The sequence below is a fragment of the Delphinapterus leucas genome, chromosome 19 (assembly GCF_059928025.1).
Source record: "Delphinapterus leucas isolate spDelLeu-1000000601 "Yukka" chromosome 19, BTC_Dleu_Yukka2, whole genome shotgun sequence".
Taxonomy (NCBI): Eukaryota; Metazoa; Chordata; class Mammalia; order Artiodactyla; family Monodontidae; genus Delphinapterus; species Delphinapterus leucas.
Window position 1 is genome coordinate 61179465 of NC_143147.1, and position 27639 is coordinate 61207103.

Below are 27639 nucleotides of genomic sequence, written 5' to 3' on the forward strand. Positions count from 1 at the left end.
ATAAAAATAGGTAACTTCAACATTGTCAAAAGTTGATTCTCTGAAAAAACTGACAGAATAGCAAGCCTTGGGCAGGGCTGATCAACAAGAGAGAGACGGACAGCACGACTGTCCTGGTCACCGCTCACGCGCTCTGGGCTGGGAACAGGCGCACACGCCCGAGTGCCTTCCAGGGCTGGGCAACAGCCCAGAGAAGGAATGTTGCTTGCGGGGATCCCTCCTTACTGACGGCGGCCACCACGGGGGCCGCTCACTCACTGCTTCTCTTGAGCTGCCCTGGTCCCGAACACGGCTGTGCCCAGCCCCCCACGCCCTCTGAGTGTGCTGGCTCTCAATTCTTCCCCGAATGGGGGCCCTTTTTTCTGCATATTCACACCAGGCCTGTTAAGTTAGATCAGGGGTCAGCCAGTGTTTCCTGTACAGGCCAGACAGTAAATATTTCAGGCTCTGTGAGCCAGAGGGTAAAATTGAGAACACTGTGTAGGTACTCATATAATGAAAGAGAAAACAGACTTCCATAAATTTTTGTTGAAATTTAAAACATAATAGTAATTATCATACTACTCTCTAGCACGTAGGCGTAGGGGCGGCAGGCAAGGCAGGCACACAGATCACGGGCTGGCTCCACAGCGCACAGATCCCCAGGCCCCCGGGACAGGGTTCCCACCAGACATCCCCACTCAGATGCTTCCTTTCTGGCTCTTCTCCTCACATGGGCTAGGTTTAACCCATTCCCCACATTGCTAACACGGTTGCAAATTCAGCAGCAGACCTCCTTAAAGGCCACCAGGAAGCCACGGCCACAAGAATCACAGGAATGCAAATAGCCCGGGAATGCTAGCTGCCAGGGTTTGCCTGTTTCCAGTGAGCAGGACCGAGGACTCTCCCATTTCACGTTCCAGGCAGGAGGCCGCAGACCTCAATGGAGCCGAGAGCCACAGACCCTCTGTGCTCCAGAGTCACGGGAGGTGGCCCTGAGGGGGGTGGCCATCTAGCAGGCCGCTTCCTGTAAGTGCACGGCAGGCTCCCAGCTCACTCCCGCGGGCACCCAGACCCGAAGCCCACAATCCCACCTTCCCCGGCGTCTCCCTCACCCGCAGAGCATGACCGATAGCCAGTGAGTCACGTCTGTCTGGCTCCAAAGACAAAAGCAGAACAAGGCTCTGCCACCCAAACCTAAACCCGTGGCAAGGCCCCCAGAGGCGCGCCCTCCTCACCCTCACCACCCCCAGGCTCAGGAGGGCGAGGAGTCTGGGACCCTACCTTTGTAAGGATGCACCATCCCCTCCACCACCTGCACCGTGTCGTCCCCCTGCAACTGCAGGGACACGTCCCCCACCGCGTCCACCAGCTCCGTGAAGAAGTCCGCAATCTCAGGACAGTCCTCCAAGAATACGTAGCGGTCCTGCCGGTTGGTGAAGTAGGAGTCACTCAGGTTTGCGCTACAGGGAGGAAAGCAGCAGGTGAGGACTCAGGCGATAGGGTGCGACAGCAAGTGCTGGTGACCCCGGTCTCAGGGTCACCAGCAGGAGCAGGGGAGCAACCAACTCGGATCAGGTGCACCAGCAGCCAGTTAAGAAACAGCTACTGACGGGCTTCCCTGGGGGCGCAGTGGTTAGGAATCCGCCCACCAATGCAGGGGACACAGGTTCCAGCCCTGGCCCGGGAGGATTCCCATATGCCGCGGAGCAGCTAAGCCCGCGCACCACAACTACTGAGCCTGCGCTCTAGAGCCCGCGAGCCACAACTACTGAGCCCGCGTGCCACAACTACTGAAGGCCGTGCACCTAGAGCCCGTGCTCCGCAATGAGAGAAGCCACTGTAATGAGAAGCCCGCGCACCGCGACAATGAGTAGCCCCTGCTCGCTGCAACTAGAGAAAGCCCGCGCACAGCAACGAAGACCCTACACAGCCAAAAATAAATAAATAAATAGATAAAATAAAATAAAACAAACAGCTACTGAGCCTGGCCGCTCACGAGAGGCGGGCGAGAGTGACACTAAGGTGACACAGAGGAGTGACCGCAAGGCCGTCCCCTCACTGAGCTGACCACCGAGAGGAGATGCGGACACTTACAGAGCCAAGGACCACTCGGGCTTGGCCCCAGTGTCCCCTAAAGGGCCTGGATTCCCACCCGGCCCTGCCTGACAAAGTTATTTGTCCTCTCGGGCTTCTTGTGTACAAAGTGAGGGAAAGACCACGTGGGGTGACAGTGAGCATTAGCTGAGACAGTACACGAGGGGCTCACCCAGGAGCAAACACAGAGTAAGGGCTCAGTAAACCACGGCCAGCTATCAGTCGCCCTTCGTGGCTTCCAGCCTCCGTGGCAGACAGGACACCGGGAAGACGCCGGGAGGGCCAGGCAACCAGACTAAACACGTAGCAGCAGGCCCTCGAAGGCTTGCGGGGACGGACCTTCCCTTCTCTGCGTGCTGCTGGTCTCTGCCCTGGAGACCCCGACAGAAGGAAGCCAACTCACCCGCTCAGGATGACGCTGTTGTCGAAGAGGTACACCTTGATGTGCTGCAGGCCGATGGTCTCGTTGAAGCGCTCGGGGATGAGGAGCCGGAGGAGCCCACGGAGGTTAGGCGTGTGGAAGAGAGACACTCGGACCTGTTCTGGAAACCTCTGCAGGAGTGGGAGCAGCATCGTGCGAGAGTTTTTCCTTCCTGAAGACGTGGGCAAGCAGGAGAGCAAGGACGGCAGAGTCACACCAGGAAAAACACGCAGCCCGCCAGTGCAGCGCCACCTACCAAGGGCCTGCGCAGCCGTCCAAGTCAGACCGCCGGGGGCTGTTTTCAGCCAGAGGGGCTCCGGGACAGCTTCTACCTGGACACCCACCACATCTCGGGGCAGGACTGAGCGGCCCGTGTAGCGGACATCCGCTCTTCCGGCCCCACAGCACCCTCTACCCACCTCATGGTAACTGCACCCAATCTCCTCCCGGGGGCACCACCCAGCCCCGCTCTCAGATTTCTGCTCTGGGTGAAGATGACTCTGTCCACCCCGGCTCTGGGAAGGCACGCAGGCCCAGGCTGGGCCGGTCAGCACGCTCAGAAGGCCCGGCACAGAGCCCGAGACAGGCCATGCAGGAGCTCCAGGCTGACCACGAGGGAAGCAGGTGCTCTTCCAGTGGACAAGATGTGGCAAGGTGGGCCTGGAACTGCCAGAGGCTGCCGCAAGGAGCCAGAAAATGAAGCCAGCCTAAAGGTCCAAGCCCCAAATCACGACCCACCCGAACCAGGTCAGACGTGGAAGTCAAAACAATTCTCTTTTTCCCAAAGTCATTTTTACTTGGACTGTCGGTCACTTGCCACAGACAGAATCCTGACGGACAGGCCGTCCTGGGCCATCCCAGAAGGGCTTCAAATAGCCTTGCTGCTGGCTGAGGACAGGGCAGTGAGGGTGTAATTCCTCGTTCTTCCTGAACAGGGAAGAATCGGGGCCAGGGAGGGCGTCAGACCTACCTCTTGAGCCCCGCGTGAAGTCTAAGAGAATGGACACCCTGAGGTCGGAAGGAAACTTTGTCTGGAGTGACTTTTCTAGAGTGCTTTCCAGGCAATCCACCTGCCAAGAAAAGACCCCAAAAGAACAGAAATGAAAGATCTGAAAAGATGGTTATGTATTAAAGAAATGAACCAACCTGTCAGCTAATGCCCGCACGGTCCTCTTTGAACACACACAAGCATGTACACGCACACACCAGCCATGCTTGCCCAGAAGCCAACGCTGCAGAACCTCTTCACCTGAGGCCACCGCGGTAACCGTAATCCAAAGACATGGCGTCTGCGGCCTGGGCCTGGCAGGATGAAGGCTCTGGGGGTCAGGGACGCGGTGCCCAAGGGTCTGGACCTCGCCGCTCTTGAAAACACTAAGACACCAGCTCCCACACACGTTCCAATGGATCATCCTTACAGGCACACAACAAACAGCGCCCCACACACAGACAGCACTCGGTAAATATTTGCTGAATGAATAAATCCAAGACACAACCTGCCCACTGCCACTCTCCACAGGCTGGACGTGGCATTCGTCTCCCAGGAGAACAAACACGCTTCCCAAGGTGACAGCTAAGAGCACGGGCAGACTTTCCTCACACAGGAAGGGAAGGGGTGGGCTCTCTCCTGCCCCCCACCCTTCCCCCTCGCCCCCTACCACAGCCCCTGTTCTCTTCCAGCTATGCCCTGGGGGTTTCTGAACAAGGCAAACCAAGAAACAACACTTGCTGTGGGCAAGGGTCCATCTCATTCCCTCAGAGTAGAAAGCCATCCAGGGACTCCGACAACACAGCGACCTCATTCACACTCATTTCAGCTCAACCTACAGATTCTGCGCTGGGCTCGTCCTACAGGAAGCACCCGCTGCACAACAGGTGACGTCTGCTCCTTCCCAGCCCCGCGTGTCTCGTTGGAAGGGACAAGCACGGCATGACAGCAAGTCTAGGTAGAGCCAAGCTGGCCGCAGACCCGCACCCGACACCAGCCCTGGGCGAAAGCAACGGCCAGCTCGACCTGCCATGCTGGCTCCTCTGCCTAATACAGACTCAGAAGCCTTCTCTATGAAGGACCAGATAGTAAATATCCTGGGCTTTGCAGGTCAGATGATCCCTGTCACAGTTACTCAGTTCAGCCACTGTAACAAGAAAGCAGCCATAGACCAAACAAAAATTAATGAGAGTCACTATGCTCCAATAAAGCTTTATTTATGGACACAGAAATCTGAATTTCACATGCTTTTCATGTGACACAATTATTACTCCTCTTTTGATCTTTTGCCAAACATTGAAAATGTAAAGCAGAAGACACGGGTTTGAGCCCTGGTCCAGGAAGATCCCACATGGCAGAAGATCTAGGTGCACGGGCTTCAGCAGTCGTGGCTCGCGGGCTCTAGAGCACAGGCTCAGTAGTTGTGGCGCACGGGCAGAGCAACTAAGCCCATGCGCCACAATTACTGAGCCTGCGCTCTAGAGCCCGCGAGCCACGACTACTGAAGCCCGCGTGCCTAGAGCCAGTGCTCCGCAACAAGAGAAGCCACTGCAATGAGAAGCCCGCGCACCGCAACGAAGAGTAGCCCCCGCTCGCCACAACTAGAGAAAGCCCGCACGCAGCAACAAAGACTCAACGCAGCCGAAAATAAATAAATAAATTTTAAAAAAAGAAACTGTGAACACCATCCTTAGCCCATGTTCCACACATAAATAGGCGGTGGCCAGGTCTGGCCTGCGGGTCACCATTCTCGGAGCCCCGGCTTGGCAGACAGACGGCCTACGGCCCCTGCGCAGGGCGAGGAGGACACGGGCCAGCGAGGTCAGGAGGCCCAGGGTCACATCTCCCTGCACCCCCAGCTGATCCTCCTACGTGCCCCAGAATCTGGGGCAACAAGAACAAAAGCTGGCCTGAGACGCAGGCCAAGGAGGGCGGCTCTACCTCAACTCCACGGCTCTACACAGCCCAAGGTTTTAGGGTGACTCACTACTGCCAGTAGGACCACCCCTGCTTAAACCTTACCAGTTCCTGTTCCAAAGGACCTGTCCCCAGGTAGAGGGACGCCATCACGACCCGCCTCTTGGCTACTTTTATCTGCCCCTGAAGAGAAGAAACAATTCAAAATTCATAATCACCATTTTCACAGTTCAGTGAGAAAGATACAGTCCTTTGATACTGGAGGCAAATAACACTCCAAGCTGCAGTATCCTGCATCTTCACCAGTTAATATTTAAACAAGCCCCAAATGTGTGTGGTAGCCTACCAGGCAAGGACCCGCAACCCGCATTTGAAATACTCAGCCTGAAAGTAAGGCATGATCCAGCCATGCTATAAGATACAGCACAGCCACGAAAAGAATGAAGGTCTTTGCACACTGACCTGAGGGGATGTCCACAGTGCACTGCAGGAACAGAAGGAAATCACTGAACAAAACGTAAACCATGCTCCCCCGTCACCACCCCATGCACACCTGTATAGGGGTGTGTGTGTGTGTGTGTGTGTGTGTGGCCAAGGAGCAGAGCCAGACGAGGGAGTGCGGGGGCAAACTTGCACTCCAGCCCCGTCTGCACAGCTGGGGTTTTATAATGAGCATGTAATTTTTTTTAAAATAAATTTATTTATGTTTATTTTTGGCTGTGTTGGGTCTTCATCGCTGCACGCGGGCTTTCTCTAGTTGTGGTGAGCGGGGGCTACTCTTCATTGCGGTGCACGAGCTTCTCACTGCGGTGGCTTCTCTTGTTACGGACCACGGGCTCTACGCGTGCGGGCTTCAGTAGTTGTGGCATGCGGGCTCAGTAGCTCTAGAGCACAGGCTCAGTAGTTGTGGAGCACAGGCTTAGCTGCTCCACGGCATGTGGGATCTTCCCGGACCAGGGCTCGAACCCGTGTCACCTGCACTGGCAGGCGGATTCTTAACCACTGCGCCACCAGGGAAGTCCCAAGCATGCAACAGTTTTGAGATGCAGACAGACAGGTACCTAGCTAGACACACACACAGAACACACCGACATTCAAAGGTGATGCATCAGTCCCAATAGCCAGCATCCTCTCCCTAGACCTGATCCAGCCATGGGAGTACACCGGACCCCTCACCAGCACGGCCAGGCCCCAGAGGAGGTCAAGAGCAGGAAGACGGGCAGCACCACCCTCAGGGCAAGCTGGCGAGGGCACCAGGGAGGCAGGACACACGCACGTGCTGGCTTTCCCACATGGCCCCCACAGCCTGCACTGTCGACGGAGGAAGAGGGGCATCTTGACTAGATAAACACACCAACACACCACTGGGAAAGGCTTATATGCAAGGAACAAACAAAAGAATTTCCTATGTTTGCTGTTTCCTTCGTTTTGTTATTTATTCAGATGGTTGCTTGTGGGGAAAGTGAGTATGAAGACAGGAAAGAGAGGAAAACAAGTAAAGTGTGAGGCAATCAAGTTCGGGCAGCAAAAGTCTATGCAATTGTTTGCCATGGCGCCAGGTCCTCTGGTACAAGCTCAGCTGTCACGAAGGCCTGGGCCCAGGCAGAAACCACGCTGCACTCTCTTCTCAGGGAACACGGGCCACTCTGTCCCAGGAAGAAACACATCCCGCTCCACATAGAACGTGCCGGAGAACCCGCCCATGACTCAGTGCAGAAGGCAGGGAACGGTGGCCTCGGATTCTTCCTGGCCTGCTGGGCTGAGCCCCTCGCGCGTCCCTCCTGGCTGCCACAGCCCCACCCACCCCGGGCAGGTGCGCCGCGTGGCCTCACCTCCAGGCCAGGGGACCCCCATGTGGAGACTCAGTCCATCCTTCACCCGGAGTTGATTGGGACACTAAGAACCACCTCCTTTGAAAAACCTGTTTCTTCAAGCCAAGCAGAAAACCAAGTAGGAGTAAAAAGCAAACAGCCTCAGCATCAGTTCTACACAAACAAGGACACACAGGAGAGTCAAGCAGTGTAGGGAAGTGGGGGAGAGCATGCACGTATGTGCGTGCGTGCGCGTGCACACGCGTGCGCGTGCGTGCGCACACACACACACACACACACACACACACACACACACACACACACACACACACAGCATACCGGAATAAGCCAGCCGGAAATTAAGCTAAGAGTGGATCTACAGAACAACAGGGCAAAGGAGAGAAAATGTGCAAGCATTCAAATGAACTAGAGTTTGTTGTGCAGAAAAAGGAACATCTACATATATTTCCTGTTATGTCCCAGCACTTCTCCTGACCGCATCATACCTTATTCTAACATCATTGAATTAATACAAACTCAGAATTCATGTAACTAAAAATTAATTAGCGTTTAATTACTTCATTCCGATGAGCAGTTTAACCACAAATAACTAGATGTGGCATGAACACCTGACTAATGTATTGAAAGCTGAACCCCGCCAAATGCAAAGTTTAGGATCTCTACCAAGAGAGAGAAGGTACAAACTTTAGACAGAATTACGGAAAAGAACCAGGATCACGAGACCTAAAACCAGACATCCAGACTTTCCAGTTACCTGTAAATACTCTCCACTGAATTGAGAGGCTCCCGGCCACTTCCTACATATCAAATCCCATCCATAGGTCATTATGTCTCCATTTCCTGTCATCTACTTTATGGAGCTACTGTGTGTTGGAGACGTTGCCGGGGCAGGAGTCTGCCATGCCCTAACCAGAATGAGGTTCGTTCCCTCCCAGACGTCCTCAGCAGGGACGTGCCTGCTGAGGTCCCCAAGCTCTCACTAACCTCCCGCCTAGCCTACATCTCCAGCACGGAACAAAGGGAATCAATCTGTCACAAGAACCAAAACCTAGGACCTGACCCTCAGTGCCCGCAAGCTCTGAGCTGCTCCACCTGAGACATCAGCCACCCAGGGGAGCTTCTGATCACGGCCCAACTCAGCCATCTGTGAAGCGGAAACCTAACAGGTGGAACCCGCAGGAATAAGCTGAGCAGCCATCAAAAGTTTCTAGAACACAAGGTGTTTCAGCCCAGGACTCGGCCAACCTTATGCCCCCAAACCTCTAATTCCATGTCTGACCCTCTCTCTTAGACACAACTTACCTTCATGAGCTCAAAAAACTCTGCAGGTGAAGAAAGCACCCTGACGTGAGAGCTGGAGACTCCGAACTCTGGAACCAGGTTTCTGATCCACTGGAAGCGATGCACACCCTCCGGACACAGACAGCAAGGAGGCGAGGTGACATGGGGGACAGCTGGAGACAGCAGAGGCGCCAACAACAGCCATGGTGGCCTGGGGAAAGAGACATACAAAGGGTCACACTTCTCAGATACTTCCTCACAAGTCTCTCTCAGCTCCTGTGGGCAAATAAGAATTTTTCGGGGTGGGGGGTGGGGGGGTGGGTGAACTTCAGATTTCCTAGACCATCTTAAGAGAGCCCCAGTCAAACTCTGTAAAAGAATTTTTCAGCCCCTACAAGTTGAGCAACTTAAGAATTACCAAAGCCTATGGATAAACCCCAAACTTTATGCTGATTCCAAACAACTCAAAATTTAGAGCAGCCACAAGTAAACTCAGAAAAGCCATCGCCTGGTTAATGCCCCCAACGAACCCACCCGCAGAAAGCCGCCAAAGGCTGCCTGCAAGGGCAGGTCTGGTCTCAGGCTGGTGAGTACAACCCAGACCCCCGGTTGTCTCACTGATGAGATAAATGGGCTTTTATTCAAGGAAGGACCCAGAAAAAATTAAGTGTTCTCTTTAATACTAGGATACAGAGAGAAAAGCTGGCGCTGGAAGAGGTCACCTCAAGAGGGGCCGGCAGTGACGACAACTGCCCCTTCACCTCTGGACACATTCTCCTCAGAGGTCACACCCAGTCTCTGGCTGGTTCCCGTCCACTGAGGCCAAGACTGCAGTAAACAGTCCCCTGCCGCTGAGCCTCATCTTTGTCTGGATGACGAGACACCTGCAGGGGCCAGGGGAGGGCAGTGCACACCCAGAGCCCCACACCGACCGGCCCGTCATCTGAATTCCAGCAAAGAGCGGCAGGAAAATCCTTTTCAGCGCGTGACCTTCACCACAGCCTCAAGAGGGGCTCTAGGGAAAGGACGCTTAAACACCCCAAGGCCTGAAGGGCCACAAATTCCAGGAAGATGATTTCATTCACTTGCCTCCTGATAAAACGCTGAATCTTCCCAGGGTTCCTGAATGTCCCTACACACACGCCAGATGGCCTGCAGCTGTGCTTCCCAGAAAGCCCACCGGGCTATCACGGCAACTCATTGCCAAGAAAAGTTTAGTCAGCGGGTGGAAGACACCGGGTCTGGACCCTGGGAAGCCAGGGTTCACCATGGGCCTCCGAGCAGAGGTGGGGACCACACTCCCGGGCATCAGCTTGCTACACTTCTCTGGCTTCCGGGTAACAAGCAGCAAATGAAAGGCCTAGACGTGTAAACAAGGGATTGCGACCTCAATTTCCCCAAAGTGGAGGCCATGCTCCTGCTGCGCTCAAGGCTACTACCTTCCAGAGGGAGAGGGAGCGCCTTCAGTCCAACGGAAAAGCATGAGAACGGGAAAGGTGCACAACAGTCTATCAACGAGAAGCCGCAAAGGGGGCCTAAAGTCTAATGTTCATTAATTAAACATAGTCTGTTTGAGGAGGAAAACCCCACAGCACTGTAAGGTCAACTGATCTCCCAATCTCACAGCACTTATCGCTCAGACTATATAAAAAGTATCCAGGGTGTCGCCGGCAACCCAGGCCATGCAGTCAGTCCCCACGCGTTCTTCAGATGAGCCAACAGACTCAGAGCCGCTCCCAAAAAGGAAGATGAGGAAACACCTCTTTGGCACACAGCAACCCAGGAGAGGGCAAGTGCCAACCTGGGCCTCAATCCAAGTGGTCATGTGAGCACCGATGGTGTACGGGGGAGGCACGGCCGGCCTGGGCACCACTGCCCACAAACCTGGTGGCCTCACTAGCGTACACACCTGAAATCATCTAAGAACACAAAAGAAAATGCTAAGGCTAATGAAGGAAAGGTCAAAATATACATATGGTGGATGTGCTTCAAATGACCAAAAAGGGGAGCTGCTGATGCCTGAGCTGCTGGGGATGCCTCACAACACCGTCCCTCCAAATGGGCTTTGATCGCCCAGTGGGATTCAGACAGGAAGTGCGGGGGCTCCAGGCGAGGAGAGGTGCGAGCAAAGGGAAGAGGCAGGAACTGCCAAAACCCACCAGCGCCAGAAAAACCCAGGAGGGGCTCAACAGGCAGTCCAGAGAAGACACACAGTGACTGTACGGGGGTCAGGCCCCGCCACCCAGGAGAGGGGCTCGGCAGGACAGGCTTGGCCTTGGGCCACCGCGGGCAGGCTGCGGGCCTGTCGGGCAGCTCTCCTGGGAAGCTTCAGTCCAAGTCCAGATCAGGGCCTCAGTCCAAGATCTGCTGAGGGCTTTTTTATGTTGCTTCCTGTTTAACCTGTGTACTGACAGGTTTATTTTTGTTAGAGGGAGAAGAACTGAAAACCTATTAGGTTGCAGGGATTCATCGTGGAGGAGACCCAACCCTCAAGCGGTAACTTCACATTCCAAAGAGGAAGGTGCTTGGAAAAAAAGCACAGAGTTTTATAAAGGCCCCACAAGGTCGGCAAAGGTGGGGAGACCACATCCAGAGCCCAGACACTCAAAATCTAACTGCAGCACCTGGGCCGGGGCAGAAGCAGCCAGTCTCCGTGGGAGACAGTGCAGGGGCTCACGTTCTCCGTGCATCTCAGCCAGATCCCCACGGGGGCGAGTTCCCGCTTTCCATGACGGACGCCTGGGAATCTTCTCAGAAAACACTTCTCCCCGTGCCAGCCACAGCCCCTGCTGCACAGTAATCCCCGCCTCCAGGGGCCGACCACCTGCACAAGCAACTTCCCCCTCCAGGCAGCTGTCCCGGGTCAAAACCCTAACCCCCAAGAGACAGGAGGAGGCAGGGAGCTGTGGTTACTCTACAAAAAAAGCAGGGCTGTCACACTCACCATTTAGAGAACTAAACAAACACACACACATTTTCCACATCTAGGCCTGCACTCCCCTGAATCATCTCTTTCTAGATAACATGTAGCTCCCATTTCTAGTTATAGGGAGGAGGAAGTGGCAGGGGCTGGGGGGCCAGATAATAAGGTTCTGCCGCCCTCTCACTCCTTTACTCCGGATTATCAGGGAAGTTTGGAGGACAGGGCTAAGGCCAGAGCAGGGGCGCGCCCTGGTACTTGCACTCAGGCAAGCCTAACGACTTTGCTACGCCCTCAGCCGGTGGCAGAGGCGGCAACAACAGTGCAAAACAATCCTCAGCCCACAGTTCTGAAGGTGAAACTGACGGCACCTCTCCAAAGGGTGGGCTCCAGCCACCACCCACACAGACACCCGACTCTAGGGAAAGGTTCAGCCAGGTGATTTAGGGCTTCCTGTGAAATTCGCAAACAAATTCCCTGAGCTGGAGAGTGGGCTGGGCCTAAGTGCTGAGGACCCCTGACCTGGGGCCACTCCCTCCACCTGGAGAGGGGCCTGGGGGAATGGGGTGAGAGGATGGGGGGGTGACGCTAGGAGAACACAGTGAGTATGGAGTGGGAGGGCAGTGGGGAAGAGAGGGAAGTTTCTTCTCAGCATCTCTAAAAGGAATCCATATCTGGACTGCCTTGACCAAGAACAGCATGCAGTAACACTCTTGTCCGTGGTCCGGGGGCCACCATTAAAGCAGGGACAGCAGAAGCCTGCCCTAGACAGGACGATGCACCCACCCGACTCATGAGAGGCACAGGACCGCAGCGGGACTTGAGTCCAGAGTAGCCAGTCAAACCGAAAGAGCGAGAGCAGAACGGCTGCTGAGAGGCCGCGAACACAGCTATGTGCAAGGGAAGCTTCAGAAAACGGGAGAAGGCATTTCTCCTTTGCGTGCGGAGACAGGAGTCTTCCATTCCACCAAACATTCTGAAGCTGCAAGTGCTCCATGGAAAAATACTGCCACACCTTGCGTTCTCCGTTCGTCAGGATGCACAACAGTGCGCCTGGAGGTCCAACCGAGCTCTCACGGGGGCAGTGGAGGCGCTACTAAGGAAAGGCAACGCCAGAGAATTCCACCTGGGTCTGCACTTCACCTCCACCAGGCCCCGCACAGCTCTCACGGCTTCAGAGGACACAGGTGCTTCCCCCGGGGCCACAGTGGTGTCACCCACCCTTTGGGACACGAGGAAGCAGGCCCACCTCCTAGCGTCTTTTCAAAACAGGGTCTGCAGGGCTTTGAAGGAAGAAAACGGTGATGCCGGAGGACTATCTCCTACACTAACCACAAATCCACCGTGGACGGCACAAGAGTTCTGTCCCCTGTACCACGCCAGGGCACTAATTAAGTGTCCTGCACTCAGGGTCATGGTCTAAAGGTCCACGAGCTCTCCAGGGACTATAAGGTTCGTGGTACACACTCTGTGGTTTGTATCCCACCCAAATCTGTACAAAACGACGAAAAAAGAAAGAATGTTTTAAAAGAAACTGAGCTCTCCGGATTGCAATATTTTCAGAAACTACTTTTTAAGAAAAACCCACCCTCCCCCCGTCACACACATTTAAACGTAAAGAGGTGAAGTGATGAGAAAAGACCAAGTCATAACACTTCCTGAAAAAGGCTCGAAAAACTACACGAAAGGACGAAACTTCCTGCAGCCCCAGCAGCAGGCAGCCCTTCCTGACTAACGCAAGACCTAAACCCAAGTAAGGGAAATGAGTGTGAATTCCCGTAGGTCACACAACACCAATGGCTGCTCCCTCAAGGCCGGCACGAGGCCGGGGCTGCCAGCATGTGGCAACACGCTGACTCTCCTCTTGGCTTGTCCAAAAGAAAGTCGATTACATCGAGGGGCTAGAAACCTAACATATACTTATAACCCACAACACACCTCCGTAGCCAAAGGCACCAGGCATAGCCAAGTGCCTGCCGAGAACCACTCACACGTTCTACTAATCCAAACTGCTGCAACCAGCCTGACTTCCCGGCAGTGAAAACGACTCGTTTATGTTACTCGGATCACGTGTTTACAAGGGAATTATCTATCAGACCGCTTCAATCCCAGGCTAGTTTCTATGAGCACACAGCTGACTGACCAGCCTACTTCAGCAGCAGCAGCAATGTGCTCAGAGGGTACTCAGGTTAATATGAACCTAATAAAGCTACAATTTACAAGTCAGTCAGCTGCAAATCTTATTTTAATTCTCTGCAAGATCAAGTTTGAATTATTTGGGGAAATCATGCTTTGATTCTAAATATCCCCCCTCCCACCCATTCTACTGCTATAATACAAGAGGTGGCGCTACTGAACTCTAATGAATAAGGAGGACTGGGTCCCAGCATCAGAAAACTCAGAGAAAAAGTAATTTCTGGAAACCTGGTGGTCCCTCAGAGTAGAAACCACTAAGAAGCTGAATAAGAGTATGTTGAGCTGGCATTACAAGGTAAGGAAACCTAATAAAAAGAACAGTTTGCTGGTTATGTTTCCCTCTTACACTCAGGAAAGTTAGGACACCCCACCACCACCCCACACACACACATACACACACACACACATACACACAAATACACACACACATACACACACACATACATACACACACCTAAAATAAAGAAAATAGAACTTGGGTTTCAAAAATAAAGACTTTCTGCACACATAGCTCAAATTGAAAATAGTTTTAAAAAAAAGAAAAAGGAGACCACAGAGAAAATATTTCCTTGTATGGCAGCAAACTCAGTTAGGAACTAACGCCCTCTTGACACATTTTCCACCAGGTCTCATACCCCAAATAACAAGTCAATTCTGTGTAGTCTGATGACTCCAAGAAACTACCTGAAGTTTCTGTCTTCCTCGCCTGAGCGCCGGACCCGCCCTTCACCTGAACAGTGAGCGCCTCCACCTGGACCCACCTGGATACTAATGGACATGCCCCGAACTCACCTTATCGTCATCCCCCAAACTTGGTCCTCTTTCTCGCTCCCTGTTTTAGTGAAGCATGCCACCATCCACGTGGTCACCCAAGTCAGAAACATGAGCTACCTCCTCAGCACCCCCCTACACACCCCCACCAGAGCTGATTCCAGTCCAGCCCTCTCTTCTCTTCCCACTGTCCATGACTTCATACAAGCCCCACCCCCTCAGGCCTAGACCGCTCCTGCCACCATCAACCTACATCACTCATTATCCTTCCTTGAACACTGGCTCCCCACTTCCTCACCTAGCCTACTCCTACACGCCTCCAAAACACAGCTCCAAGATCATCACCGCCAGGGAGCCTTCTGTGACTTCCAGGTGTGCCTTAGTGCTGCCATGACCTTTCCTACCTTACTTTACTATTGTCTGTTTATGGGTCTGAGCACCATGAAGGTGGGACTATGTGTGTTCCCTTGGTACCTAGCACAGCACAGCCGTGCTCTATACACGCATGCTGAATGAGTGAATGAATCCAGCTGTCCATGGTAATGAGTCAGATGCCTGCTTAAGAAAAAACAGCAGTATTTCCAAATCACTAATTAGAAGTAATTTTTTTAAAGCTGATTAATTAATTTATGGCTGCTCTGGGCCTTTGTTACTGCACGCGGGCTCTCTCTAGTTGCAGTGAGCGGGGGACTACTCTTTGTTGCGGTGCACGGCAGTCTCATTGCCGTGACTTCTCTTGTTGCAGCATGGGCTCTAGGTGCGCGGGCTTCAGTAGTCGTGGTGCACGGGCTCAGCAGTTGTGGCTCACGGGCTCTAGAGCGCAGGCTCAGTAGCTGTGGCGCGCGGGTTTAGGTGCCCCGCGGCATGTGGGATCTTCCCAGACCAGGGCTCGAACCCGTGTCCCCTGAATTGGCAGGCAGATACTTAACCACTGCTCCACCGGGGAAGCCCCTAGAAGTAATTTTAAATAGAGTTCTCTGTCACTATGGCTGTCTCTATAACTGAAAGGAGACCACTGCAGTAAAGACCTGTTCCCTCTCACCACTCCCCTTGCTAGTCACGAGGATTCACCAGGCACTCCAACAGTTGAGTCAGGCTGGCAAGCTAAAATCTAAAATAAGTTCATGGCTACACAGAACTATTATCAATGAATCAATGATCAGAGTTACAAGAAACCACATCATTCGGGGAATGAGGAATTGGTCGGTGCAACTGAACAACAGAGAAGAAACGAAAGCAGCCACTGGAGGTGAGTGGCCATACAGACATGAGTAACCCCAAACAGCCAGGCCACAGAGAAGCAGAAAAAATCTGCAAACCAAATAAGGCAAAGAAAGGGTCAGAACCCCACGGTACTGTAGTAATACTGCTCAAAACATTTATCCTCCGTCCTAGCATAGGCATCACCTCCAAGGATTAAAAGACGCAAATTTCTGACATTTGTGTTTCTATGTCTGTGATTTAACTGAGTTCCTGGTTTAATTTTTGACCCAGAGCCTTAACCAACTTAATCAAGAAGAAATATGGAGCCACAAGTCCTGCATCCACTAACGCTATTTACAAAAAAGACTTTTAAGAAGTCAAGGTAGACTATCCCCACGGCCACACTGCCCTCTCCCCCCGCAGAAAAACACTCAAGAGAAATGTCTTTCTTAAAAGAATTTGTGGCGATTGCCCCAACTGCCTTTAGTAATCAACTCCAATGTTAAACAGTGATTAATCATGAAGTACTTTTCTGTACAGTTTAAATACATACAAGGGAAATGACAAAATGGCCTAAACATCTCGTCCTTGAGAACATTTTTTGAAACTTTAAACCAAATTTCTCAGTGGTTTGATACCAGGATGTAGAAGTCATCTGACTTCACTACCCACTGGAATAAACAGGTCTTTGCTAAGCACCAATTACAGAGAACAGAGGCCACCTCTTCTACACCCCACTCCCACCGGGTTCACTGATGTGAAACTTAAAGCCGTTCTGATCAGTAAGCTTCCAAGAGTTCCGTCCTGGGCTGATTCTATCACAAAAAGTTCCCCTAAGTGAAACCTGAATTTTTGCTGAAAATCTTCCAAAGTAACCCAATAAGAAGCAAATTCCTTTCCATACCTAGAATCAGCACACATGACTGGACCACAGATCTCTCTACCAAAGGCCAGAAGGTCACATCTCACCCTAGGAGCAGATAAAAATCTAAGGCGCAAACTCTGCAAAAAGACGCAGTTCCAAGATTTTTTTTCTTAAGAAACAAGTGTAAGGCTCGAGTCTCTCCAACAAGAAAACTACTTGCACATAAGTCTTTTTTTTTTTTTTTTAATATTAGCAACAGCAGCAGGCCTCTTAGGTCAGCATGTACTTGGCAAATGTTTACTTCGATAGACCACTGCCTGAACGAACTGCTTCAAAGCCTACTTCACTATTTCCATAACTCACTTCAGTACTTTTCCAGAACACAGGCCCTTTGCAAAGTGTAAAAGGGGTTTCAAGTGGTTCCTCTTCCCTGGCCTGAGTGTTCCTGACTCAGGATTGCTTCACAGCCCTCTCTGGCAGGATGTGAGAAATGCTGCAGGCACAGAATCCCAGCAGGGCTGATTCACTCCCGTCAAGTCACCTCGCAGCTAGGACTACTTAAGGAAAAGACCCCTCCGGACCCAAACAGTGTCTCTTGCGAAGACTCTCCAACACACACACCCCGGGGCCCAAAGCAACGCACGAACTCATCCCCCCGCCCCGGGTGCGCACACACAGACCCTTCGCTCCACCGTACGAGGACGGAGGCCGGAGGCCGGGCTCGCCCCCCTCAGCCCCGGGCCGGCCCGACCGACTTCGGGCGGGGTCCCCCACCCCGGGAAGGCCGGCGGCGAGGCGGGACTGCGGGGGCCGGGCGGGCCCGCGCGCGGGGACACGGAGAGCTCACCGCGACGCCGGGAGCGCGGAATGAGGGTCGGGGCCGGGCGCGCCCTCAGCCCCACCGCTCTCTCACCTCCTGCGCCGGCGGTCCCGGTTCCTGCCGAGTCGGTCGGACAGGCGCCCCAGGAGAGCGGCCAGCCCAGGGCGGCCAGGCAGGAGGCCCAGCAGCCGCCTCCAGAACACCGGCCCCGCCACCGCCGTAGCCGCCGCCGCCATGGAGACTCGCCGCTTCCGCTTCCGGCGCGCGAGAACTTTATTGACAACCGCGCGCGCGGACACGGGCGGCGCGCGGGAACCTCGAGGGGAGGCGGACCCACCCCGCAGCCTCAGTTTCCCGCCCGGGGGTCCCAGGTGTGCTGCACGCAGGGGCCACGCCGTGGAGGAGCAGGGCGCGGGCACCAGCATCCCCTGACTCGGTCTTGATACCGGATGGGGGTGGAGAGTGAGGGGCATCACCTGTCAGACCCCACGACCAAGTTCAGGCTGGACCTGACAGGCCGAGCCCCTGCTCCAAGGTGTTAGCTAAGATGTACAGAAGTGGGTGACCGTTGACTCACCCGGGCGCACTGAGAACGGAAAATCCCCACCAGACCCAGGCGGGACCATCTTTCACCTTGTCAGCCCTGGGCCTGCAGCTCCAGGGCACAGAGCAGCTCACCCAGTCTAGATGCTGTAAAGACCCCTCCATCCTCCCCATGCGCCCAAATGCATACACACGCTGTAACCCGCCCCTGGGAACTACGGCTCCATGGCCAAAGAGGCTGAAGGAGCTCATCCCTACAACCAAGAGCACTTTTTTGTAGCTGATTTTGAAAAGGTAACGGATGACTCTCATCTGTATCATGTGGTTCCTTGGCAGGATCCACATAGGCTGGGACTTGGAAACTGGAAAAGCTGTAGGAGATAATCATATCCTACTTATGGTGGTGAGGGGAGGTGTTGTGTGGTTAGAAGGATATGGACACACAGGATACAAAACATTCCGAATTCTGCTTTCAACAAACTACCCGAGGAAATGAATTATACATTCCCTACAAGAATGTTCATCTCGGGCTTCCCTGGTGGAGCAGTGGTTGAGAGTCTGCCTGCCGATGCAGGGGACATGGGTTCGTGCCCTGGTCCGGGAAGATCCCACATGCCGCGGAGCGGCTAGGCCCGTGAGCCATGGCCGCTGAGCCTGCGCGTCAGGAGCCTGTGCTCTGCAACGGGAGAGGCCGCCACAGTGAGAGGCCCGCGTAATACACACACAAAAAAAGAATGGTTAATGAAATTAAGAGTAAAATCTAGATTTCAAAGAGTGGTATAGAGCTTATCCCATTTTGTTAAAAATTTGAGAGTGTGGGTACAGACAGACTGAAACTAAATACACCAAAATGTTAACATTGCTTATGTGGTGCTATTTAAGAGTTTCCAAATTGTTTACAATCAGAGAGTACTTCAGATTTTAATTTTTCCTTTAAGTTCAGATAGCTTTACAAATACAGGGCGAAATTTGATTCAACTCTTCCAAGTGAGAAGTGGTGAATCATCAAATTGCCTAATTTCCAGGAACTAGAATGAAACTATCCCTTGCTTGGTTCCACTTTTGCACCATGCCTGGCACAGGGTAGTTGCAGGGTCAAGGTGCTGAATGGCTGCACCATGATGCTGGGCAATGAGTACCACGTGGACCACAGGAGCATCCTAACCGTCCTGAAAAGAGCTGGCAGCTTCTTTTCGCGATGTGATGCTTTGCTGGGAGAGGTATTGAGACAAACAGCCATAGTACCATCCCACTGGGAATTTCTGATCTAAAGTAAACTATAGTAGCACACAGAGATATTAACAGTACCGTAGTTAAACTAAGGAGTATTTACATTAAGTATAAACAGCAGACAATGACCCCAGTCCTTTCTGAAGCCACACACCGAGGGCCTCTGGCCTTCCTGGCTACTTTGAAACAGTCCGAGCTACAACCAGAGTGAGGCAACTATGACTTTGCCCTACAACACACACATTTAGAGTTGCAAAAATTTTAAATAATGGTTTTCAGGGATTGAGCAATATTTTAGACGGTTACATTTTTACATGATGACAGCACACAAGCACTGTTTCCTCCAAGAAGTCTCATCTGGACTAGTTAGGGAGAATAAGTAGAGGAGGTAAGTCATGCTAACACAGGTGGCCCAGAAAGTCTGCCTGGGAGCACCCCCAAGCTGCTTGGAGGACAGGCAGTCTGGGCAGACACGACGACAGTTACTGGGAGTTCTCAAGTCACACCTTGATGACCCCAGACGAGAAAGCATCTGTCCTCTGAAACCCCTCGGTGGCTCAGAAGCCCATCCGCTGAGTCTCCCTCATTCTCCTGTTTGCGCCCACTGCCTTCTCGTTAGCCTGCTTGCTTCTTCCCAAACAGGAGGTGTTAGGGTGAGAATGACAGGGTCGATGGATTGATGACCGAGATCATGCCTTCCCAAACGGAAAAGGAAACCCATTCATGAAAAGGAGAGTTGACGTCAGGGAGTGGTGGGCTGCTGCCCCTGATAGCAGGGCTGCTCTCCCAGGCAGGAAACACCAGGAAGTCCTGAGCCAAGGGCCCGTGGCTCACTGTCTGTGATTCACTCCCTGGACCGAAAATCATGCCAGTGTAAGAGGAAGGCCCTTCCTTCCAGAACTTGCTTTGTGAGCGAGGGTCTCTCCCAAACACAGGGCTATTGCAAATCCAGGAGGGAGGAAGGGGCTGGCCAGCCCACCTCCTGCCTCAGTGATAAGAAACTCTCCTAGGTTAGTTTGACCTGGGGGCTGATGGGCTGCCTCTGAGGAGCGGCACTCTTGTTTTGTAGGGAATGCAGCCTAGGTACTAAGGATGGCATGAAACCAGCCTTGGGGCCACAGCCTGCCTCCCCCTCCATTCTCCTACTCCATCACCGCCCCGCCTCACCAGCCTGGCCTTTTTACCACCCTTCAAACTCCCCACACACATTGCTGCCCTAGGATCTCTGTGTTAGTTGTTCTGTCTGCTTACAATGTCCTCCACCACTGCCCCCCAACCCCCCATCCTTCGGAGCTCTGTCTAAAGCTCTCCCTCCCCTAGAAAGGCCCTCCTGGCCCCATAACAGGATTGTATTTTCTTTCTATTAAGAACTGTGATCTAATCTTATTCATTGGTTGATTGCCGTGTCTTTTGTCTTCCTGCGCCACCCCACCCCCCACCCCCAAATCTGAGGCCTTAGAGCACTGAGGCACGAGCACCCAGAAGAGGACCTGGCACCAGAAGCCGACTCATTCATGCTGGTTTGATAAATGCATGCATGGCAGGAGGTGTGAGCTCTGGAGCCTCCCGGCTGCAGGAGGGAACCAGCCAGCTTGTGCTTTTCCGCCAAGGGTGGGGCAATGGTGGTTTGGCCTCCTGGGATTTTCCTGACCCGCTGCCACAGATCACTTTGCAAATGTGGCAGCTCACAGAGCCCTCGGTCTCCCCTCAAGCCACCAGCCCTTTTCCTGCCTTCATTCTCCCTGGGATATGCTCTCCCCACTGAGCTGTTACCCTGATCTTTTCCAGCCCTTGATACTCTTCCCCCCCAAAACTAAGACCTGACCCCAGTCCTCCCTGGCATGAGACAGGCGTCTGTTCCCCCAGAGCAGAGATTGCCAAATGTTTTCTTAAAGGGCTCAGTGGTAAATATTTCACACGTTGGGGGCCAGTCTCAAGTCTGGTGCAAAAGCCACAAGCAGCAGAAATGAGTGTGGTTGTATTTTCAATAAAACTTTATTTACAAAAGCATCCTGCCAGCCCTGCACCATAGTTTGCCAACGTCTGTTTCAGAAAATGGCTTTTCCCTGGGCTGCAGCAGTGGACCTGGCATGGGCCCCACCGGGCTTGTATGGCCCTAAGACAGGGAGAGATGAGGTCTTCTGGCACCAGGGACCTGAGGAAGTTGGAGTTGCGGGTTGTGAAGAACAACTTGTCCAAACACTGAGTTCAAACCAGCAACCTTGATGGTAGGGGTGGAGAAGCGGTCAAGGTTCTTGCATTTGTCATTTAAACTTTTCAGTGTCAAAAATCTTGTCATCTGCAAAACAAAATACCTATTGCTCAATGGCTCTCTTGCCACAAAGAGGCCCAGGATAATCTGGCATTTCATCAGCAAGAAGTCAGAGCCCAGATTTCTGGAAATGCCTCCTGGGCAGAGCAAGCCAGTTCGCTTCTCTGTCCCGGTGAGAGATAAATGCAGCTCTCAGCTTCAGGGGAATTTCAGCCTCTTGTGGTGTGGCAGGCAGCCAGCACCACCCCAACCAGGAGCTGCAGGCCTCCTTGTGATCCAGCAGCCCAGCCCTTGGGGAGACACTGCGGCCCGTGGCCAGTTATGTCCCAGGGAATCCCAGGCTCCCCAGGAGCCACATGGGTGGTGGAGGTGAGCTGCTGGGGGGGGCTTCCTGGCAAAACCCCACCCTGCCCCACCTTCCTCTGCTTCTCCCTGCCCAGCCCTTATGGTGCTTTGAAGCAAGAGGCTAGGTGTGCCCCAGAACTGGTACCAGAGTCTCCAGCAGGACAAGTCTCCTTGTTGAGATGAGGCCAAATCAGACCAGACCCCAGCAGGTGGGAGAAGAGGCTCCGGACTCCCAGGCTCAGGCTTGATTTATTTCCAGTCTCCTGGAAGTTAGGAAAGAGACTCAAAGGAAATCCCCCAAAGTCAATCGTCCTCCTTACGCCTTAGCCTAGAGAGGTGGGAAGACAGAAGCCAGGTAGAGTTGCCACATCTATGCCTGCAGCTCCTGGCAGGAAGGGGAGTGGGGGAGGGTGGTCATCCTGGGTGGTGGGCCATGCTGAGCTGGAGAGCCCAGGTCCCATCTAGAGGGCCCGCCAGACCTGCCAGATTGTTCCCCAAAAGCCCCCAATTCAAATATGGATGTGAAATTTCCAGATTTTTAAATGTTGTCTCAAAAATGTTAAATTCTGTGCAGGTCAACCAATGCATCTGTGGGCTTCATTCAGCCTGTAGCTCACCACTTCACAGGCATCTTCTGATCTGTAAAAAAAAAAAAAAATGCCCCAGATACCACAGGAGGAAGGGTAACTGTAGAAGGTCACAGTTCATCTGTACCTTTTGCCTTTTGAATGTTGAACCATGAGGCTGTCCTGCCTGTTCGTGAAACATCTTTTCACTTTCCAAAGTTCCAGAAGTTAGAGGTTGTGCCTGAGCCACCTCCCACAGTAGAATGGAGTCGAATACTCCATCTTCTCTGCTCGTAGCTGCCTCAGGTTGAGCTCGGAAGCTGGGGACTAAGGCCTTTAGTGGGTGGGAGGGAGAGTGACAAATGAGACAGAAGTGGACAGTGGGAAAGATGCTTGGTGGCAGAGCCCAGGCGCCCTGATGCTGGTGGCGCACCTGTCGCGGACTCTGCTTGCCCCTAGCACCTACAAGCTGGGAGATGTGGGGAGGTGACCTCTCCAGACCTCGGCTTCCCATCACTCTGCACGTGTCCCTTCCTCAGGGGTTCCCTTCAGATGTGCCCCCCTATAGACTGGGTGTCCCCATAATATGCTCACACAGCCCCTGTGACTTCTCCTGCACAGTACTTAGCACAGTCGAAATTGATTAATCCTGACATCAATTGTGGGAGAACCTTGTACTTCTGGAGAGAGCCTAAGCTCCATGAGGGCCCAGGGCGATAAATTCCAAGCACGCAGACCAATCTCTGACACATAGCAGGTGCTCAAAAGTTACCTCTTAAAGAAATGAATGAATGGGGACTTTCCTGGCAGTCCAGTATTTAAGACTCCACGTTTTCAATGCTGGGGACACGGGTTTGATCCCTGGTCAGGCAACTAAGATCCCCCATGTCCTGGGGCACTGTCAAAAAAAAAAGGAATGAGCGAATGAATGGTTTTGTAAAGTAAGTCTTGCAGGAGCAAGAAGCGACTCTGAGTAGGTCCACTTACCCCCGAAATCTGGACTTCCAGCAGCATTTTGTTTATAATTATCGGGGTCTTATGAAATCCTGGGCGGGGGGGGCAGTTCACGTACCCAGGTGAAGACACTCTGAACTCCACTCATGTGAGGCCAGGTGAGTGCAGCAAGGTGGAAAGCAAGGGACTCGGAGAGCCAGCCCCCAATGTCATACCTTAGAATCTCTCCTCTGTCCCTGCTGGAGACTCCCACCTCCCACTCCTTCTGAGCCACTTCTCTGCCATCCCGGCTGGTTCTGGACCTTGGGAGCCTGAGAGAGGGTACATCACATCCCTTTGAACTTGTCCAAGAATCAGTGCGTGCCAATGTGTGCTTCAAATTCAGAGGAGCCAGGGACATTCCTAGGGGTGTCACACACCTCGATGGGGGACTCGGGAGGTTTTCGTGGCAACCCTGCCACTGCAGGGAGCCTGAGTGCAGGCCCAGGAGGTCAGTTCAGATGCTGCGTGCACACCCAGGGAGAGAGGGTAAGCAGCACCTGACCCAACAGCCTGGTAGGTCGAGGGCTGCCCACCGCTGTGCTCCAGCAGCCAGCCCATCTGGCTACTGTAGGGCAAGCCAGACCCCTGCATCCACCTGGTCTCCCACGCATCCTGGCTCTCCAAGGGCATCTGGAGCCCAGGAGCCTGCCTCCATCCTCACCCTCCTGCCGGCTCTCCCTCTCGGGGCACTGCCACTTCAGCTCCAGGCGCCGGTCCAGGCCTCATTTGCATTACAGCCCAGATGGTTCACCACAGCCTCGCTTCCCAGAACTGCCCGCTACCCCGGTGTCTGTTCCCGGGCGCAGGAAAGGGCACGCACGGGTGCGTGCACAGTAGCCACTTCAGAGCAAACAGAGACTATTCCCATCCCAGCTCAGGACAGAGCAGGGCTGGTTGGTTTGGGGTCTGGGGAGGTAACTGGCTAGATGCTAGCGCCCCTCCTTTTCTACCCCCGACTCCGAACTTGGAACAGATGTGGATTCTTCTTCGAGCCGGTGGAAGAAATTTCTCTCCCCTCCCACATACCCCACACACACTTTGTACTCTCCAGGCCCTCCTAGGGTCACCCTCCCACCCCCTACCCCCTCTGTGGGTGCAGGACTGGGGCCCCTGGGGAAGGGGTCTGAGCTGAGACCCAGCCCGAGTGCCAGAAGGGAGAGGAATCTGAGAAGGCAGGGTGGGTAAGTGGGTGGGTTGGTAAAGTGTTTTCTTTCCCTCCCTCGGCACTTTTTCTGGGAAATGCCAGAGGCCAGCTGGGCCTGGAATGTCAGAAGGAACTCCACTGCTCACAGACATCTGAGCCATAAACCTTTTCATTAGCTCTGCCGCCCCTCCCGGCAGAAACAAAGGCCTGCAAACTGGAGTGACGCTTCCCGGCTGCGGGCCATTGTCCAGGCCTCCCCCGCCCGCCCCTCAGGATTGTCTAAAGCAGGAAAGAGAGAGGTCGGGGTCAGCCTGGTATGCGACCCCTCGGACCTTTCCTCCTGCACAGGAAAGGTCATCCCTGCCATTGCCCTGCGGCCAGCAGGGCCGGCTCCCGCCATCAGTCCCGGTGGGCAGGGGCTTCAACTAAGAGGGGCTAAGTTGCCCAAGGAAGCCCAGCCCTAGGAGAGACTCACTGGGGCGGCGAGGGGCAGGGCCTCCAAGAGGTCAGGTGAGACACTCCCCCCATTTTCTCCAAATTGTCCAAGAGAAAGGGGGGCAGGAGAGGAGAGACCTCACTGCCTCCTGCCTATTTCCTGTAACCATCAACATTAGCCTAGAAGCTCCAGAGGGAAGGAACCAGTCTTTTCCCCACCATTGTATCCCCAGGCTTCCCCAACTAACTGGCATGTAGTAGAAGCACAATCAACGTGGGATAAGTAATATCAGGCCACCGGGCAGTTGAACCCAGGGTGCCTCCTTGTGCTGTAGAAAGCCCACTAGTCTTGAGACACAGGGAGGCCTGGGGCTTGGTATTGAGCAACTCCTGTGGTCTGAGGCCAGTCTCCTAACCCATCTGGCTGCAAAGGCAGCCACCAAACAGAACGACGGCAACGTTAGTGCCCACGCCCAGGCTGGCCCCCGGAGGATACGGAGATCATGTGTGCAAGGATGGGACCTTGTGTTCACCGAGACGTGCCAGAGCTTCCTGTGACCACCCCACAGGCACCAGCATTCCCATCTAAGAGGCTCGGGCAAGAGTTCGTCATCTGTCACACACCATGAGTAAGTGAAGCCCCACGGGCAGCTGAAACCGCTGTGTACTTCCCCTCCATCATGAATGAATATCTTTATTATCTTTATGACCAAGCACCTTTGCCTGGAAATGGGATTCTGACTTCATTAGAAATTCTGCAAATGGAGAGATTCTGAAAAGGCAGGAGGCTCCTAAATCCCTTAACCAGGGAAACAGCATGGAGGGGCAGAGGGGCCAGACCTGGATAATGGTTTCTCACCACTCCCCATCCCCAGCAGACAGGGAAAGTGCCTTAGGTCAAGTCTGCCCTGGTCTGGGCATCTCTCTTGCCTGGAAGAAGGTGTCTGGGGCTGCGCCCTGTATTGTCCCGATCTCTCCTCCCTGACTTTTCCAGCAAAGTTTGAGTCTCTTCAACTCCCTTTGTCTTCTGATTATCAGGCGTAATAGTCTCCACCAACCACACAGGGGCTTCTGTACCCTCCTTCCCAGCTAAACAGCCACTCCTGAGCCCTTCGGGAGAAGGCCAAAAGCTACTCTAGAAGAAAGCAGTCAGTAGTATCTAAAAATGATGGAAAACAGAAGGCAACACAATCCCTTATTTGAAGAGCCATTGAGCACTTTCTACGTACCAGTTTCTAGGCTTCCATAGGAAAAAAAAAAATCAACCATAGTCCTTTTCCTCTAGGTTAACAGTGGATGAGTAGGGCACGTTTTTCAGCATAGAAAGAGCTACCCTGGAAGCTTACACCGATCTCTGCCAAATCTTAGAGGAAAAGTAGAAATCAGCCAAGGTGTGGAAGGTAGTTCCACCCAGAGGGAAGCAACCATGCAAAGACCCAGGCCTGGGGAACGTTTTGGACACAGCCTGGAGCTCCATGTAGCTGGAGCTTGAGGTGTCAGTGGGGCAGAGGCAGCTGACGAAGCTGAGAGGGAGCAGAGAGCCTCAGACAAATACTCACTGAGAGGTTTGGATCACCACAAAGGCAATGGGAACCCCCTGGAGATATTAGAAAGCCAAAGGGAAACTTGGTGACTGGCTGAACCGTTTGAAGACAAGCAGCTTTTTGGAATATCTCTTATATAGGAGATATATAGCTCTCCAAAACATAAAGCCATTTATAGCCATATGTATCCCCTAGTGGCCCAAGCTGCAGCCCCTCAGCCCTCCTATCCTCCCTCTCCTCCCTCTCCCCGAAGACTCCTCAGTGCTTTCAAAATAATTATAGCTAACGTGAACTGAGCATTTAATATGTGCAAGGCACCGTCCTAAGCATTTTGCACGCGTTGGCTCAGTCCTCACAACCACCTGATGAAGTAGGTACTATTTTCAGCCCGTTTTACAAATAAGGAAACTGAGGCACAGCTGGGAAAGTCAGTGGCCCAAAGTCATACAGCTACTGGGCTGTGGAGCCCAGACAGCAGTTCAGTCTCCTGAGTCAGTATGCAGGGAGCCCTGCCCCTCTCCAGCAGGACAGCTTCTTTCAGGCCGCTGGGCATGCATGATGACCCTGTCCCTCCTCTCTGCTCCTTAAATCATCCAGGTACTCTTGGGCCCACTCTATGCTCCCCGCCAGTCATGCAGCCTTTGCTGCTGGCCCTTGGCAGAGCCCAGGCTCACTTGGGTACCGTGCTGTTGATATTAGGACTTACCGATTTCAGAGGTATGAGTCTCTCCAACCAGACCGGGGAATCCCAAGCTCAGGGGCTGTTTCTTCCTCCTTATCTCTCCCGCCCTCACTTCTGACCCCCTCTCCCCCCAAGAATGAATGATCACAGTCTCATAGGATCATATAATTACAACCACTTCTTTCTCGTGACGCTCAACACTTGGGGGTCCCATGTCCCCTCACCTCCCCTGTATCCCTGCAGGATTCACCCAGCACTTCTGTGTTCCCAGCGCTTTGCCCCATGCCTGGTAAAGGTAGGCACTCAGTGAGGGTTTTTGGAATGGATGAATGAATCTAACTTGTGTCAGAGCCTTATAATTTTTTTTTTTTTTTTTTTTTTGCGGTACGTGGGCCTCTCACTGCTGTGGCCTCTCCCATTGTGGAGCACAGGCTCCAGACGCACAGGCTCAGCGGCCACGGCTCACGGGCCCAGCAGCTCCGCGGCATGTGGGATCTTCCTGGACCGGGGCACGAACCCGCGTCCCCTGCCTTGGCAGGCGGACTCTCAACCACTGCGCCACCAGGGAAGCCCCAGAGCCTTATAATTTACA

At 53.4% G+C, this 27639-nt stretch overlaps 1 protein-coding gene across 18 annotated transcripts in view; it reads right to left on the reverse strand.

Moving 5' to 3' along the window:
- PGS1 (phosphatidylglycerophosphate synthase 1) overlaps positions 1 to 17552 on the reverse strand; it is a 59810-nt gene extending 42258 nt beyond the window's left edge. For 15 of the 18 annotated variants that reach the window (XR_016389041.1, XR_002646798.3, XR_016389044.1 and 12 more), the window contains exons 1-6: positions 17384 to 17552; positions 8537 to 8726; positions 5508 to 5585; positions 3468 to 3567; positions 2480 to 2669; positions 1264 to 1442 (exon numbers count right to left, since the gene is read on the reverse strand). Coding sequence is in view for 7 of the 18 variants with exons in the window: in XM_022589453.3 (XP_022445161.2) it covers positions 1264 to 1442; positions 2480 to 2669; positions 3468 to 3567; positions 5508 to 5585; positions 8537 to 8726; positions 17384 to 17526 (880 nt within the window). In the remaining 11 variants the exon portion in view is untranslated. Of the gene's footprint in view, positions 1 to 1263; positions 1443 to 2479; positions 2670 to 3467; positions 3568 to 5507; positions 5586 to 8536; positions 8727 to 17317 lie in introns of all 18 variants that reach the window. The other 3 variants (XR_016389043.1, XM_089901589.1, XR_016389045.1) reach the window with 2 other exon arrangements.
- Between the last annotated feature and the right edge of the window lie 10087 nt (positions 17553 to 27639).